Source organism: Sturnira hondurensis, unplaced genomic scaffold (assembly GCF_014824575.4).
Source record: "Sturnira hondurensis isolate 20B ecotype Veracruz unplaced genomic scaffold, ASM1482457v3 Scaffold0023357, whole genome shotgun sequence".
Lineage (NCBI taxonomy): Eukaryota > Metazoa > Chordata > Mammalia > Chiroptera > Phyllostomidae > Sturnira > Sturnira hondurensis.
Window position 1 is genome coordinate 4,305,268 of NW_028095988.1, and position 14,736 is coordinate 4,320,003.

Here is a 14,736-nt window from a genome sequence, read left to right on the forward strand (position 1 = left end):
TTTTATTTTAAAAAACAAAACAGTGAGCATGGGCCTGCGAACCACATGATCGCGGTTCAATTCCCAGCCAGGGCACATGCCTGGGTTGCAGCCCAGTTCCCAGCAGGGGACTCACAAGAGGCAACCATACATTGATATTTTTCTCCTTCTCTTCTTCCCTTTCCCTCTAAAGATAAATAAATAAAATCTTAAAAAAAACAAAACAAAACAAAAACACCTGCATTTGCTATTTTTGGTCCACTGAAAGGGCCTAGAAACAATGACCAACCTGGCAAAAATGATCATTCCTAGCATCAAAACTGTAGTTTTAATATATAATTTCCCATTCAAAGAAACAAAGGTCCTTTAGGGCACAATGACAAAATGAGACTGAAACACATTATTGTACAACACAGCAAGATGGCTATCAAAGACCATTAAGGGTCAACATGAAAAAAAAAACAACAACAAACACCTCAAAGAAACATACAAGGCTTATACTGGACAAAAATGAGACAATTTTAACTCCAGTAAAGATAGTAACTGTAACAGTTTCAACATAAGTATATTTAAATCTATGGATTAATGATACTGTAATAAAAAATACCTGATCAGTTTTGAGATAATATGATGTCTGATAACAGCTTGAGAATAATACCAGAGTCGATGATAAGAGCATGGCAGATGAACAAAACTGGCCATAGGTTAGTTGATAATTGTTAAGATAATGGTATTACATAGTATATCATTCTGCCTATTTTCATATGTTTTATTTTATTTTTTTAATATTGTATTTATTTATCTTTAGAGAGGAAGGGAAGGAGAGAGGGAGAGAAATATCAATGTGTGGTTGCCTCTCATATGTCCCCTGCTGAGACCCAACTGGCCTGCAACCCATACATGTGCCCTGACTGGGAATTGAACTGCGATCGTGTGGTTCGCAGGCCCACGCTCAATCTACTGAGCTACACCAGCCAGGGCTATGTTTTATTTTTTTATTATTTAAAAAAAGTATGATGACATATAGAAGTTTTCAAGCTTCTTTAAAGTGTTATTGGAACAAAAAGTTTGAGGACCAGTGTTCTAAGTTAAAAAGCAAGAATCACATTGACCTTGTTAATCAAAGAACACTCAGTACCTTTATTACTCAGCAGACTACAGCACTCAATATATACTGTAGTGCCCTGGCTGGTGTAGCTCAGTGGATTGAGTGCGGGCCTGCGACTCAGACGATCGCGGTTCGATTCTCAGTCGGGGCACATGCCTGGGTTGCAGGCCAGTTCCCTGCAGGCCAACTCCCAGCAGGGGATTCACGAAAGGCAACCATACATTGATGTTTCTCTCCCTCTCTCCTTCCCTTCCCCTCTAAAGATAAATAAATAAAATCTTTAAAAATATATATATATATACTGTAGTTATTAAATGAGTACAGATGAAATAGTTGGCTTACATGGTTAAGAATTCTTAAATATTTTTTTACTTAGAAAAATAATTATATATTGAGACAATGATTACTTTTCTTACATAAGCACTATACATTTATGTAAGTTTAGAATGGTCAGAACAGTAATCATCCTCAATAGGTTAATTTTAAAGCATTTTAAAATAACATTTCAATTTTTTAATCAAATATATATTGCATTATAGGACAGTTAACATGTAATTTGAGAGAACCTTTCACATATAAATAACTTACCTTTCAAAAGGTGCTTGCACTCTCTTAATTACATGGTAAGCAAGTATGTCTTTTGCCAGTAAGTATTTATCACTTAATGAAGTTATAAGTCTTAGACATCCAATAAACTCTAGGTAGTTATAGCACTCATTCATAACTGAGTTTAAGTCAGCTATATTTGTTGCAGTATTTATCTGTAATGAAGAAGAAAATATACCCAATTACCACTTTCACTTGTAAATGATATTTACATTTCAAATGACACATTACTTTATCCTCAATTCTTGAGTACACCAAAGTGGAGTGAAAGTATATCAATTAATTATTTTTTAGAATAAATATCTGACAATTTAGTTTAATAAACATGGTATACTTTTGCCATCAAGAAACTTTGAACATAATGCCACTTTAATACAAGCAATCACTTATGTAGAAGGCAATAACTGACATAAAACAGTTACATAGCACTAGAGAGGCAAGAGAGATAACCTGAGATTTCACAAAAGAGAAAGAATTACCAGCTGACTCAGATGAACAAAATCAAAAGAGTTTTTCAGTGAACAGCATAAACAAAGAAATACTTGACCATTTATGTGCTGGACACTTTCATGTAGATTAGCTCTTGAACAAAGTTACAGAGAAAAAAGATAAAAATAGGAAGTAGTCAATAGTCTACTGAACGGAAAATTTCCTTACTATTTCTTCTTTCCACATTACTCTTCTCCCAAGATTTACATGCTTTATTCATTCATTTCAGATCTCTGTGGAAGTCTCCAAAGGTTTTCCTAACTACCTCGTTCAAAATAGTACCTTCACACTCTGGGTATATACTGCCTCATCTTCTCAAACTCACCACCCAGAGTTTTAGCTGGGCACACGGCCAAACTTTCCTTGCAGCCAGATGCAGCTATATGTAACTAAGGGTGCCCAATGGGATGAGAGTAAAAAACGTGTTAAACATCCCTGTACTCCCACTTTCTCCCTTAAGAGCAAGTTTCAACCATGTCGATGCAGACACCGTCCTAAGTGATTACACAAGTGAGAGGACAGAATTCAATTCCCTGGATGACTAGGTGTATCGTAACTCGACCTCGAAAATAGGAGTCACTTCTGTAAAAACCAGGTAGCATTTTGTTTTGTGGGCCATATGATATTTGCCACAACTACTCAACTCTGCCACTGCAGTGTGAAACCAGTCATCGACATGTAACAAATGGGTCTGTTATATTTTAATAAAACTTTATTTACAAAAAGAGTCAGCAGGCCGACTTGACTTACAGCCATAGTTTGCCAACACCTACCCCTAAAATCTAGACAACAGATTTTAGAGAAAAATAAATATCCACCATTGTTTTTGAGACACTGGTTTTCTTTTGGAACTCTCTGTTTTAGCAGGTTAGCCTAAGCTCTAACTTATTATACCCCAGCATTATCTAACTCCTTTCTCGCAGTCTATTTTATTTTTATAACATATTTTAATACATAATAGTATAGTTGACCCTCAAACTGCACAGGTGTGAACTGTAAGGGTTCACTTATGTGCAGATTTTTTTTTCAGTACAATTGTCTCTTTGCATCCATGGATTTGCATTAGTAAATGCGGTGGGCTGACTGTATGCATTGTTCTCTGTCATTTTATATAAGATTTTGGCATCTGCAGAGGCAGGGAGGGAGTCCTAGAACCAATCCCCAGCAGATACTAAGGGACAATTATAATTTTGGAGGAATCAAAAATTATATGTGGATTTTTGACTGTGTGGTATTAGGTTCCCTTAACCCCATGTTTTTCAAGGTAAACTATGTATTACATATTTATTTGTTTATCTTCTGTTTTCCATCTAAAGAGTAAATTTCAAGGAGGCAGGGACTTTGGCTCACTACTGTATATTCAGTGATAAAACAGTCCTGGGTATGTAGTATTTGTTGACTAAATAGACATTTAATAAGAACAGAGTCTAGGGGCTCAAAGATACAGGTCTGGGAATCATTCAGAAAGGTTATGGGTGAGCAGAAGCTTTCAAATACTATAAAATGAGGACTGTTAAGACAACCCCCCAAAATAGGTAAGTTTCAGGGACAGGAAGAAGCATTTAAAAAGACAGAAGAAAGAAGCATTAAGAAGTAGAAGGGAGTGCAATATTAAAGAAAACAGTATGGAGGAATTCGAAGACAGTGGTGATTGCAGAAGTCAGAGGAGATAAGGGAATCAGAAAAAAAAGGAAAGACATTTAAATGTGAAGATCTAGATCCCTGGATTATGAACTAGCTAACCTGGGACAGTGATGCGGGATCAGAGTAAGAAGTTAAGAAATCCATAGGAAAGACGAAGTGAGGATAAGGTCAGGTTTAACAAAATTAAGTCCAACTTCATTGCCCAAGTCACACAGCTTATAGTTTCTAATTATTTCAATCTAAAATCTGACTTGTAAGCATTTGTTTTTAACCAGTAAACTATACTGCTTTATTAATTGAGACAATGAATGGATAGAGTAGGCTTAAGTAGGAAGGAGGTTAAGGGAAAAAAAATTGAATGGCTTTCATTACCTCAATTAGCTTCCAAATCAGTAACATGTAACCAATTATTCTTATACAGCATTATGATAACTAAATTCAGTTTGTATATTTAACATGTGCAGTACAGGATTCAAAAAATGTTAACATTTTTAGTTGAGAACAGTGAGTCTCCCTACTTGTTTTCATATTGAAAAAAAATTCATCCTGGTCTTTCTGTCAACCTAGCACCTATATTTCCCTGTAGGAGGAAGTAGAAGTTTTCTGACTGGTAAACTGATTCCTTGCTCTCTTCAGATCCACTGCCTCCCTGCAGGAAAGCATACTTTCATCTACTCTATAGCACGCAACAAGGAACCTGCCTTCCATGGTCTCTGGCAGGGTAGATAAATCCATCTTGTTCTGAGAAATGTTAGCAAGCCATTCTGACTACAGATTGAAATCACATTATCCAATTGGTTTTATCAACATTAAACCAGGCATTTTAATCCCTAGCTGCCTTACCTTCACATGTATCTTTTAACTTGTTGTGAATTCTGCTGGTAAATAAGAATATTGACAGCCCTTAACTACTCTGGAGTATTATTATTCTATTGTAGATGCATTACTTATATTCAAATATACTTAGAATGTAGTCTACATTTTATTTATTTTTAAGATTTTATCTTAGAGGGGATGGGAGAGAGAAAGTGAGGGAGAGAAACATCGATGTGAGAGAAACATTGATCAGGTGCCTCTTGTACACAAGCCCCATCGGAACTGAACCTGCACCCTAGACATGTGCTGCTATCTTTCATTTTTGGGGATGATGCCCAACCAATCGAGCCACACCATTCAGAGCAAATGTACACTACATTTTAATAGACATGCATAAGTCTTACCCTAATTATAATCTGTGCCACATCAAAGTCCGAAACATCATCGAAAATTGGTAAGGTATTTTCTGGTCCATAAACAAGGCAGTTAAACAAAGTTTTAGAAAAGAAACCAGGTGAAGGACCACCATGAACCAAAGAAATGGCAAGCATTTTGCCAGCTTCGTAGTAAAGATTCTCTGTCAGAGCTGTAGATAAATATAGATAACCATCATATATAATGAACACACATATAATAAAAATTTTTTAAATCTAAGCATTAGATAAATGAAAATTCACAGAAGCTGTAATATGTATAAATTCAATACTTAACATAAACAAAAATATTTTTCTGAATATGAAGTAACAACATATAGTACCAAAAATACACAGAAACTTTAAAAAAATCACCTAAATTCCCACCACTATAATAACCACTGTACACACTTTGGCATATTTGTGTCCTGTGTTTATATAAATATATACATAACTTGACTCCTGCTTTTTCTACTTATTTTACTGTAAATTTTTATATTATTCAAAATTATCAAATTTACAGTTAAGGAGTGCATTAAGACTAAGTTATAAATGTTCTGCAATATAAACCATCCCTTTAATTATTATTTTTTTTAAAATATTTTATTTATTTATCTTTAGAGAGGAAGGAAAGGAGAGAGGGAGAGAAACATCAATGTACGGCCGCCTCCCGTGAGTCCCCCGCCGGGAACTGGCCTGCAACCCAGGCACGTGCCCCGACTGGGAATCGAACCGCGATCGTGCGGTTCGCAGACCCACGCTCAATCCACTGAGCCAAATCAGCCAGGGCGACCATCCCTTTAATTATTGGTGCTCTCACTAAGTACCATTATATAATCAACATCTATTTCCATATTGTTTATATATCTTTGATTATTTGATTAGGATAAATTAGGATACAGTATTAGTGGTTCAAAGGATATGAATATTTTTAAAGTTGTTGCTATATAGTGCTAAATTATGTTCTAAAATGATACAAATTTAATCCCAATGCTATATGCTATCTTACCATATCATAGCTTTCAACATTTTTCAATTGTCATTTGAAATGTTTTAGCTACTTGAAGTCAAAAGGATATCATGTACATTTTCTTTTATTGTTTCTAAAAATTGTTCAAAGCAACTTTTTAGTAATCAACAATACTTGAAATAATTATAAAACTTCTCAACAATAACTTTATAAGCTATGTATCAGGAGTCACATTTTACAGCACAAGAAACTGAGACCCAGAGAGGCTACATAATTACCATCATCTAAGGGCCTAAAGCTACTTCAGGGACGTGCATAAAATGAATTCAGATTTTGTGCCTTAAATTCACGGACTCTCCACTGCACCACAACTGCCTTGACTTAACATTACTGATTTACTTATTTTTCTTTTTTTAAAGGGAGTTTAGAATTAAACTGTGTGTACTGTATATAGTATAAATGACCCTTGGTGGTTTCTGAATTATTTCTATGACACTTCAGGCAACAGTGAAGAAGTTCTAGTAAATATAAAGGAAGAAATTTAAATGGAATGAAATAAGATTTCCCACTTTCAAATTTCCTATTACAGCGAAAGTGGTGCAGAAGCTCCTAAAAAAGAGTCCTAGAATTAACAAGTGTTTTGAGATGCCTGTTTTAATCACATTAACTACTCACTAGATGTAAAGACAGAAAAGTATCATACACATGATAAATTGCATAAAGAAAATTCTTGAAAGCAAAAGTACATTTAAAAATCTGTTACATGTGGCCCTGGCTGGTGTGGCTCAGTGGATTAGGTGCCAACCTATGAACCACAGGGTCACTGGTTCAATACCCAGTCAGGGCACATGCCTGAGTTGTGGGCCAGGTTTCCAGTAGGTGCATGTAAGAGGCAACCACAAATTGATGTTTCTCTCCCTCTCTCTCCCCCTCCCTTCCCCTCTTTCTAAAAATAAATAAATAAAATCTTTTTAAAAATCTGTTACTTGTGGATCAGAAAATTATGTTATAAAAATGCTAGGTTGTGAAGAAACACGCCAGCTGTGAATTCCAAGTATCTGAACAGAAGGGCTCAGATAATCATCCATCCCATTTGGCCACTCTATTCAAATAAAGTAGAGTAAGTATAAAATACATTTTTAAGAAGTTACAGTTAATTATGCAATCACTTCAGATAGAATACTGCTATAAAGAAATTAAGAACATTCTTAAACACAATGCTTTACTCCAAAATTTGATTTTAAAAACATCACTCTCCCCACCTCCCCTTTTTCTGTGATTCCATCAGTATTTTATTAACAAAGGAAAGTATACATTCCAACCAGCAATCAATTCATGCACTATCAATTCTAACCAGCTATCTCTTTCTTTACACAAGTGTAGTCAGTTAAGTTCAATAAGAAATAATTACCTTGAGAATTTAGGGACAAGTTCTTTGACAAGGACCCTTCAAACAATGGTGAGTTCTCAAGATGGTGCATTAAAAGTCTTAGAAATTCTTGCTTTGATCCAGAATGCTCAATTCCAAAATTATCATTTTCATTAACATAAACTACTTCAATTGTGCATAAAGGATTAAACTTTTGATTTCTGAATCCATTTAAGGCACTATTCCAGATGTCGGCTTTGTTGACATAGAATCTTTTAGCTTTTTTACAAATTTGAAACCCTAACTCTGTTATTATTGTTGAAATGTCTCTTCTAAATTTGTTGCCTTGCCTGTAAAACATGAGTTTAAACACAGAGGTAAGGTCTCTAAAAACTTTATGTGACAGTTATACAGCAAATTTTAAAAAGTAATAAAGAAGTTCTTTTCCAACTCCCACCCAAAAGTAGACAATGGCTGCCACTGGAACCCAAAACAGTTATTTGATAACCTTAGTTCAAAATTCTTGATTTTCTCTCCCTAATCTTCTACCAAATTAAAATCAACTAATGTCATAAATGATTTGGGAATGTTGATAATTATTTCAAATTTGATCAGTTTAGTAGAGTCAGAAGCTCAAACTGTCACTTTTATAGCCAATGGCTACAAATTACACTTAAATGTATCTTATTTCATGTTCACTAGATTCTTTAATAATAGAGCAAATGTAGTCTCTGCTTACTATGAGATAACTATAGTTTTAAGAAATTATATTTTAATCATAAAATTAATAGAACTGATATTATAAACAGAATGCACAACCCTTTACGTAGTACTTTTTAGTCTACACCAGTAATTCTCAAAGTGTGATCCCAGGTCAGCTGCAGTGGCAACAGCATCTGGAAACTTGTTAGAAATGCAAATTCTTAAGCCCCACAGCAGATAAACGAAATCAGAATCTCTCTGAGCACGAGGCCCCACAACCAGCCTTAATAAGGCTTCCCGGTGACTGTACAGACTAACTCAATTGGCTCCCTACCTCAGTTGCTCCATCTGTAACTGGAATTAATGTACTCAAACTGATCCTGCTTAGGGCAATATCATCTTTGGATTATCTTTCTACATCGAGTATAAATTTTTCCCCTCCTAAGATATTATAATGCCCCACTGTGGGCCAGGTTTTATTTTTTCTTTCTTCTAATTCCAGTTTGGTCCTAGGAGGATGTTAGTATAGCTCCCACCTAGTTGGCTGCCATCTTGGATCCTCCTGTTTTTCCTTCACACAACCCCCTTTTCATTAATCCAGGTTAAGCAACACCAAAATCTTTCGGTAGATAATCCTTCAGAAATACACCTTTTTGTAGCAACTCAATTCCTTGCTCCTGTCAGGAATGGGAATACTAATGTTATTCTAGAATATGATGGAATATTAGAGCAGGAGCATGGAATCAAACTTCCCTGGTATAGTATCTTTAGGGACCTAAATATTAAAATTATTTAAAATAATGTAAACATCTTTTTTGACACTAATCTGTAAAGATATTTGTAACAAAATTTCAGTTAATATAGTGGTACCTTAAAACAGCAATTCTTCACTTTCTGAATAGTATTCCACTTCTATCTGCAAATTTAGTTATCAAATATTTTCACAAAAATTCTCTTGTCCTGCTCTGGCCAGTGTGGCTCAGTTGGTTAGAGCATTATCACATAAACCAGGGGTGTCAAACTCATTTTCACCACGGGCCACACCAGCCTCGCGGTTGCCTTCAAAGGGCTGAAATAATTTTAGGACTGTATAAATGTAACTACTCCTTAACTGTTAAGGAGTTGAAATTACATTTGGCCCTTCAAAGGCAATCACGAGGCTGATGTGGCCCCCAGTGGAAATGAGTTTGACACCTTGCCATAAACTAAAAGGTCGCAGGTTTGGTTCTAGTCAGGGCACACACATAGGTTGTGGATTCAGTCCTGGTCAGGCATGTTTGAAGCAACCGATCTGTGATGTTTCTCTCTCTGTCTTTCTCCTTCCTTTCTCCTCTCTCTAGAATCAAAGAGCATGTCCTTGGGTGAGGTCTGTGTCCTTCTAAGCTTTAACTTGGTACTATTTTTAACAACAAAGTATTTCCTCATGCTTAGCTACTAATGTTACTTCTGTAGATATTTCTCCTATTGGCTACAACAAGGCTCTGTAAACTTATTTTAAAAGCCACATATACTTACAGTCCTAATTTTAGCTGAATGGATACCTGACACAGTATAAAGATGTAATTGTCTTATTTATATGGTTAAAAATGATTTTGGAAGTTATTAATTTTGCTGTCCTATGAAAACAGGCATTAATAGAATGATACTTGTAAGTATGCCTTAAACTTCCTACACAGCTGCCATCAGGCCTGAATTGACAGTAAATGCATTAAACAAATGATAACAAAATAAAAAAAAATAACCCTCTCTATTAAATGATTCCTTCCTTTTTAACAAGTAACAATACCATGTTATTTTAATTTCCTGTATTACTCTGTAACCAAATGACAGTTTGAGCACATTTTCCAGATGTGTCCCTAAACTATCTTGAAAAACTCTAAATGAAAATATATTTTATATCATGACTCAATATAGAATACTAAAATTACTTATATACATGCTTTCTATTTGCAATGCAATATGATACTTTATATTCCTGTTTCATTTTTTTTAAATGCTGGTTGCATAATTTCTATGATCAAATGCTGGGTCCTACTGTTTGAAAAACACTCTTCCAGACTACTGTGAAGACCAGCTAATATTCTAAGTGTATACAGCCACTTCCTATTTAATTTTCTCAGAATAGAGTTTTATAGTTTTCTCCAATTCAAAATACACACCTCAGCAGATCTTTATGCTGGGCTCCAGGTGACTGTCTGGGTAATTTAGGTGATGATTCTTCCAACAAACAATCATTTATTCCAACATTGTTAGTGTTGGGTAATGTGTGTTTTTTGGCTTTTTGGAAACCCCCTGCAGATTTAAAACCCAATGTGAGCATACAGAAATATAAGTAGAAACTTTTTAATAATATACATTAGAATAAGAACATCTTTATTCAAAATTACAAAATAATTACCTGAATTGTAGAGAATACCTCTACATTCCAAACATTCCCAGTTTTGTTCCCATGATCGTAGTGAGGAACAGGCCAAATGTGTTCCACTAGAACCACAACACTGACAGCGCTTTATTTCCCATTTGCTGAAGAGATAAAGAGAAGCAGATGTGGATGTTTTGGTGATAACTTATTCGTATTCCAACCACCCACACTGCCACAGGTCTCACTGTCCACCTCACATACACAACCAACCCAAAGGAAGCCAAGTACATTATCTGCTTTGATATAGTGCATTATTTTTCCTCAAAGCATTTTTTCTACTTCATTATTTATGTTTAAATCTCCTCTAAATGTTCTTTTACATATAAACATGTGAACATGCAAACACACAAAGAATATCACGTGAGAAAGAATATGATTAAAGAAGAAAAAATTTTTCTTTTATATTTGGAGAAGACTATGCTCATAGGGAAATTGCTATGCCAGTGTATCTGATATGGAAGAAGCATTCAGCAAGTATACTACTTTGGCTAAAATATTATCTTTCCCATTGAAGATGAGGAAAGATAACTTCCTTTTTATAGAAAATAATGCCTTGCTCACACATCTCAGGTACTGTGCAGCTTAACAGGACCCAGACTCAGTACCTGGTCCATCTTTGTATTCTCTCTCAGCTGCCCCCATCCCATGCTGTGTGATGTGTACTGGTCCATACTCACATTTTCTATAAGGGTGGGGGTGGGGGTCGTTGGGCCTTGTCTTCGTCTGGTTATGAGTACACTCTCTCTCTATAAAATGGATACATTCCTGAGTGTGTAGGTGAGAGAGGTATTTGGATACTCTCCTTCTGGTAAATGTGGGCAAAATTCCCTTTGTGTGAATATGGGTATGTAGGCTTGTGTGTCTTGTGTGTCCCAGTGACCCCTTCCCCAGATGGTTCTGCCAACTAAGGGTGAAAAGAAAGATGACAGCTAACATGAGTGCTTATTATACACCCAGCCCAGTTCTCACTCTTCACATGAAAAGTTTAATCCTCACATTTTACAAGGTAGAGAAACCAGTTATCTCCTTAAAGAAGAAGAAACCAAGGCATAAAGGAGGAAATAACTTGTTCAATCAAGTTTATCCTGCTAGTAAGTCTCAGAGGGAGACCTCCAACCCAGTTTACCTGCTGCCAGACCCATGTTGCCATTAAACCAAGCTGCCTTTTAGCAAAACTGCCTTCCTGTCACTGGGATGAGGGGGGGAGATTACAAAGAAAGCACTTAGACAGCAGCTATCTGTGTCCCAGGAGAACAGGCAACGGATAGTGATCTCAAGTAGCTGCCAGAAAAAAATGGAGTTGGTATCTATTGATGGGCCCATGGTTTACAAAAAGCATTTATACATATATATATAAAACATTATTTATTATTATATACAATATATAAACATATTATATATAAATAAAAGCAGTTAAGTAAAACAGCCTAAAAAGAATTTAGAAAATATCAGTATTAATAAATGCATTACTTCTTAGAACTCTAAAGTGCTTTTATTATTTGTGTTATCTCATCTGTGCCTCAGCACAACCCTTGAGAAGGGTATTGTTATTGAACATTCAGAGACACCATATCAAGTTATATAAATACACATTGCTCAACATCTTCAAAGATATCTCTGCCCCTATAGAATTTTTAGTCTAACAACAAAGACAAATTTAAATATTACGATTATATTATAATAAGCATAGTGAAGGGAAAACCCAGCCCAGAATGGGAAATTAGGAGTGCTAACAGCTGCTTAGGGGAAACTTCCAAAGCTACTTAGACCTCAACCGAGTCTTTGCAGGTAAGTAGTAGCCCCACTTTCCATGAGGAGCAAGGCTGCTAATATCCAGCTCTGCGCCCTAAGTGTCACCTTGCCATGTTCAAATACTACTGTATAAAAAAAAAATGTAATGGAATTCCCTACATAAATTTCTACAAAACTGGCTTTGTAACTTTTTACTCTGCCTCTTAAAAAATAAAGAGATTCTTGACTTCTAGTATCCAACACAGTATAGTACACACAGAAAGCACAAAATGATTGCTGGTTAAGATTAGAGCCAATATCTAATGGCATAACAAAGGAATAATCAATACATTTAAAATGCAAAACCCTTTTTATAGTGATCAAAAAGAAATACTGCTAGATTAATCAACTTAAATTAACCTCTACAACAGGACCATCCGATACAAGTACAATGCAAATCATATATGTCACTTAAATCTTTTTAGTAACCATATTTAAAGGGTGAAACAGGTGAAGTGAGTCTGTTACCAAAATATTATCATTTTGTTCAACACATAATCAATATAAAATTAATAAGGTATTTTCAGTTCTTTTTTTCTTACTGTTATAGGCTCCCCAAAATTCATGTTAGAGTCCTAACACCCAGTACCTCACAATAGGACTGTTTTTGGAGATAGGGCCTTTAAAGAGATATTAGGTCACATGGGTAGACCCTAATCCAATATGACTAGACAGACAGAGAGGCACAATCATGCGAATATAAAGCTAAAAGAGAGTCATGTGCAAGCAAAGGACAGGTTTCAGAAGAAATCAAATCTGTGCATACCTTTAATTTGGTCTTCGGGCCTCTAGGATTGTGAGAAAACAAATTTCTATTGTTTAAGCAACCCAGTTCATGGCATTTTGTTATGGCAGCCCTAGCAAACTAAGACACGCACTAAGTCTTCAGTGTTCAATAAAACCAGATGTGCCTAGTGGCTCTAGTGCATCACTAGAAAACAGAGCCTCAGGAAAATGTACCAAGAAAATGAGCTGCAATTATGCTGCATGCAATAATTTTTCTGTAAACAGATGTAAATATACATTTAATCAATATACGCCATCTCGCTAAAACTTCAAACATTCTAAAAGCAAACACATTTTACTAACTATCACTTTGCTTACTAAGCTGAAGGTTTCAGTAAGAACACTAATTAAGCACAAGTGAACTTGCCGATATACCTATTAGGTACATTATAGTCTCTCCCTTCCTTGCAACGACATCTTCGTACATCACAATGCTCATAGTGCTGCAGAAGCTCTTGATAAGCATTTTCCTCTAACTCCCAAGACGCATCTCTGTAAGTGAAGTAACATATTAAATATGCTTTAACCTACAATGTTACATAAAATGATTAACAATGAACCTAAAAATAAAAACTTTTTGCATACTTAGGAGTGAGGATAAAACTTGTTCTTTTTAGAATTAATCATTCTCTTCAAGACATAAATCCATTAGTGTCATTTTATCCTACACTTAATTAGTCTCTCAGTGAATTTTCAAATGCTAAATGAAAAATTAAGCGGAAATTTTCCTAAATGTACATTTTTAACACTTCACTGCCATTTTTTAAATTTCAAGTTTACCAACATTATTTCTGGATTCCTCATTTTTAAGTATTAAGAAAATTCTTCTCATACATTTTATTTATTTCTTATTATTGACACGATTACACGGTCCCCTATTTTCCTCCCTTCTGCCTACCTCCGCCCTGCCCTCACCCCCTTCCCCGGCCTTCACCGCATTATTGCCTGTGTCCAATGCCTGTGTCCGTGGGCTATGCAAATGTGTTCTCTGACTAATCGCTTCACCTTCTTTTATCCATCCCCCGCCCTGCCGCTCTGAGATCTGTCAGTCTCTTCTCATACATTTTAAATTGTATCTTAATTCTCTTAACTAACAGATACCATTTTGGAAGCCTACAGTATTTGTGTATAAATCAATTAATACTGTACACAACTCAGGTGTTTATTAAGAGACTATAAATCAACCATCGAGACATTTAAGTCACAGTTCCTGCTCTTAAGAACTAAAAAGCTGGGGAGGAGGAGGCAGTGGCAGGAGTGGCTTTCCATTTCCCCATTTGAAATGTCTGCTTGTCCATCATCACATAATCAGACATAAATGACTATTTCCAGTTATTAAATTCTACATTTAAAATACCTTTTGTCAAAGGGCTATGTTACTTACTTTTCAGGAATATGAATTCCCATTTTCAACATCTCTTTCTGAAACATGTCACTATTATTGCATATTGTGCACCTAAAGAAAAACACTCCTGCATTTATTGCTTGAACCTATAGTAAAAAACAGAAAATATTTTTGTTCATGATAAAACCTATCATGAACTTTATAGCTCACAGAATGTGCTAGTTTTCACTTACTATATTATGAAATTTTATTTTGTGTGTCAATGGTTTTCAAACAGTGATATCCCACTGCTAAGT

At 35.4% G+C, this 14,736-nt stretch overlaps 1 protein-coding gene across 1 annotated transcript in view; it reads right to left on the reverse strand.

Annotated features, from left to right (window-relative positions):
- The window catches only part of G2E3 (G2/M-phase specific E3 ubiquitin protein ligase), an 81,082-nt gene that overhangs the window by 9,838 nt on the left and 56,508 nt on the right, over positions 1-14,736 (reverse strand). Inside the window, exons 7-13 of the mRNA XM_037037521.1 lie at positions 14,480-14,586; positions 13,471-13,587; positions 10,495-10,619; positions 10,256-10,388; positions 7,437-7,744; positions 5,047-5,228; positions 1,676-1,848 (exon numbers count right to left, since the gene is read on the reverse strand). Coding sequence (XP_036893416.1) covers positions 1,676-1,848; positions 5,047-5,228; positions 7,437-7,744; positions 10,256-10,388; positions 10,495-10,619; positions 13,471-13,587; positions 14,480-14,586 — 1,145 coding nt within the window. The remainder of the gene's footprint in view (positions 1-1,675; positions 1,849-5,046; positions 5,229-7,436; positions 7,745-10,255; positions 10,389-10,494; positions 10,620-13,470; positions 13,588-14,479; positions 14,587-14,736) is intronic.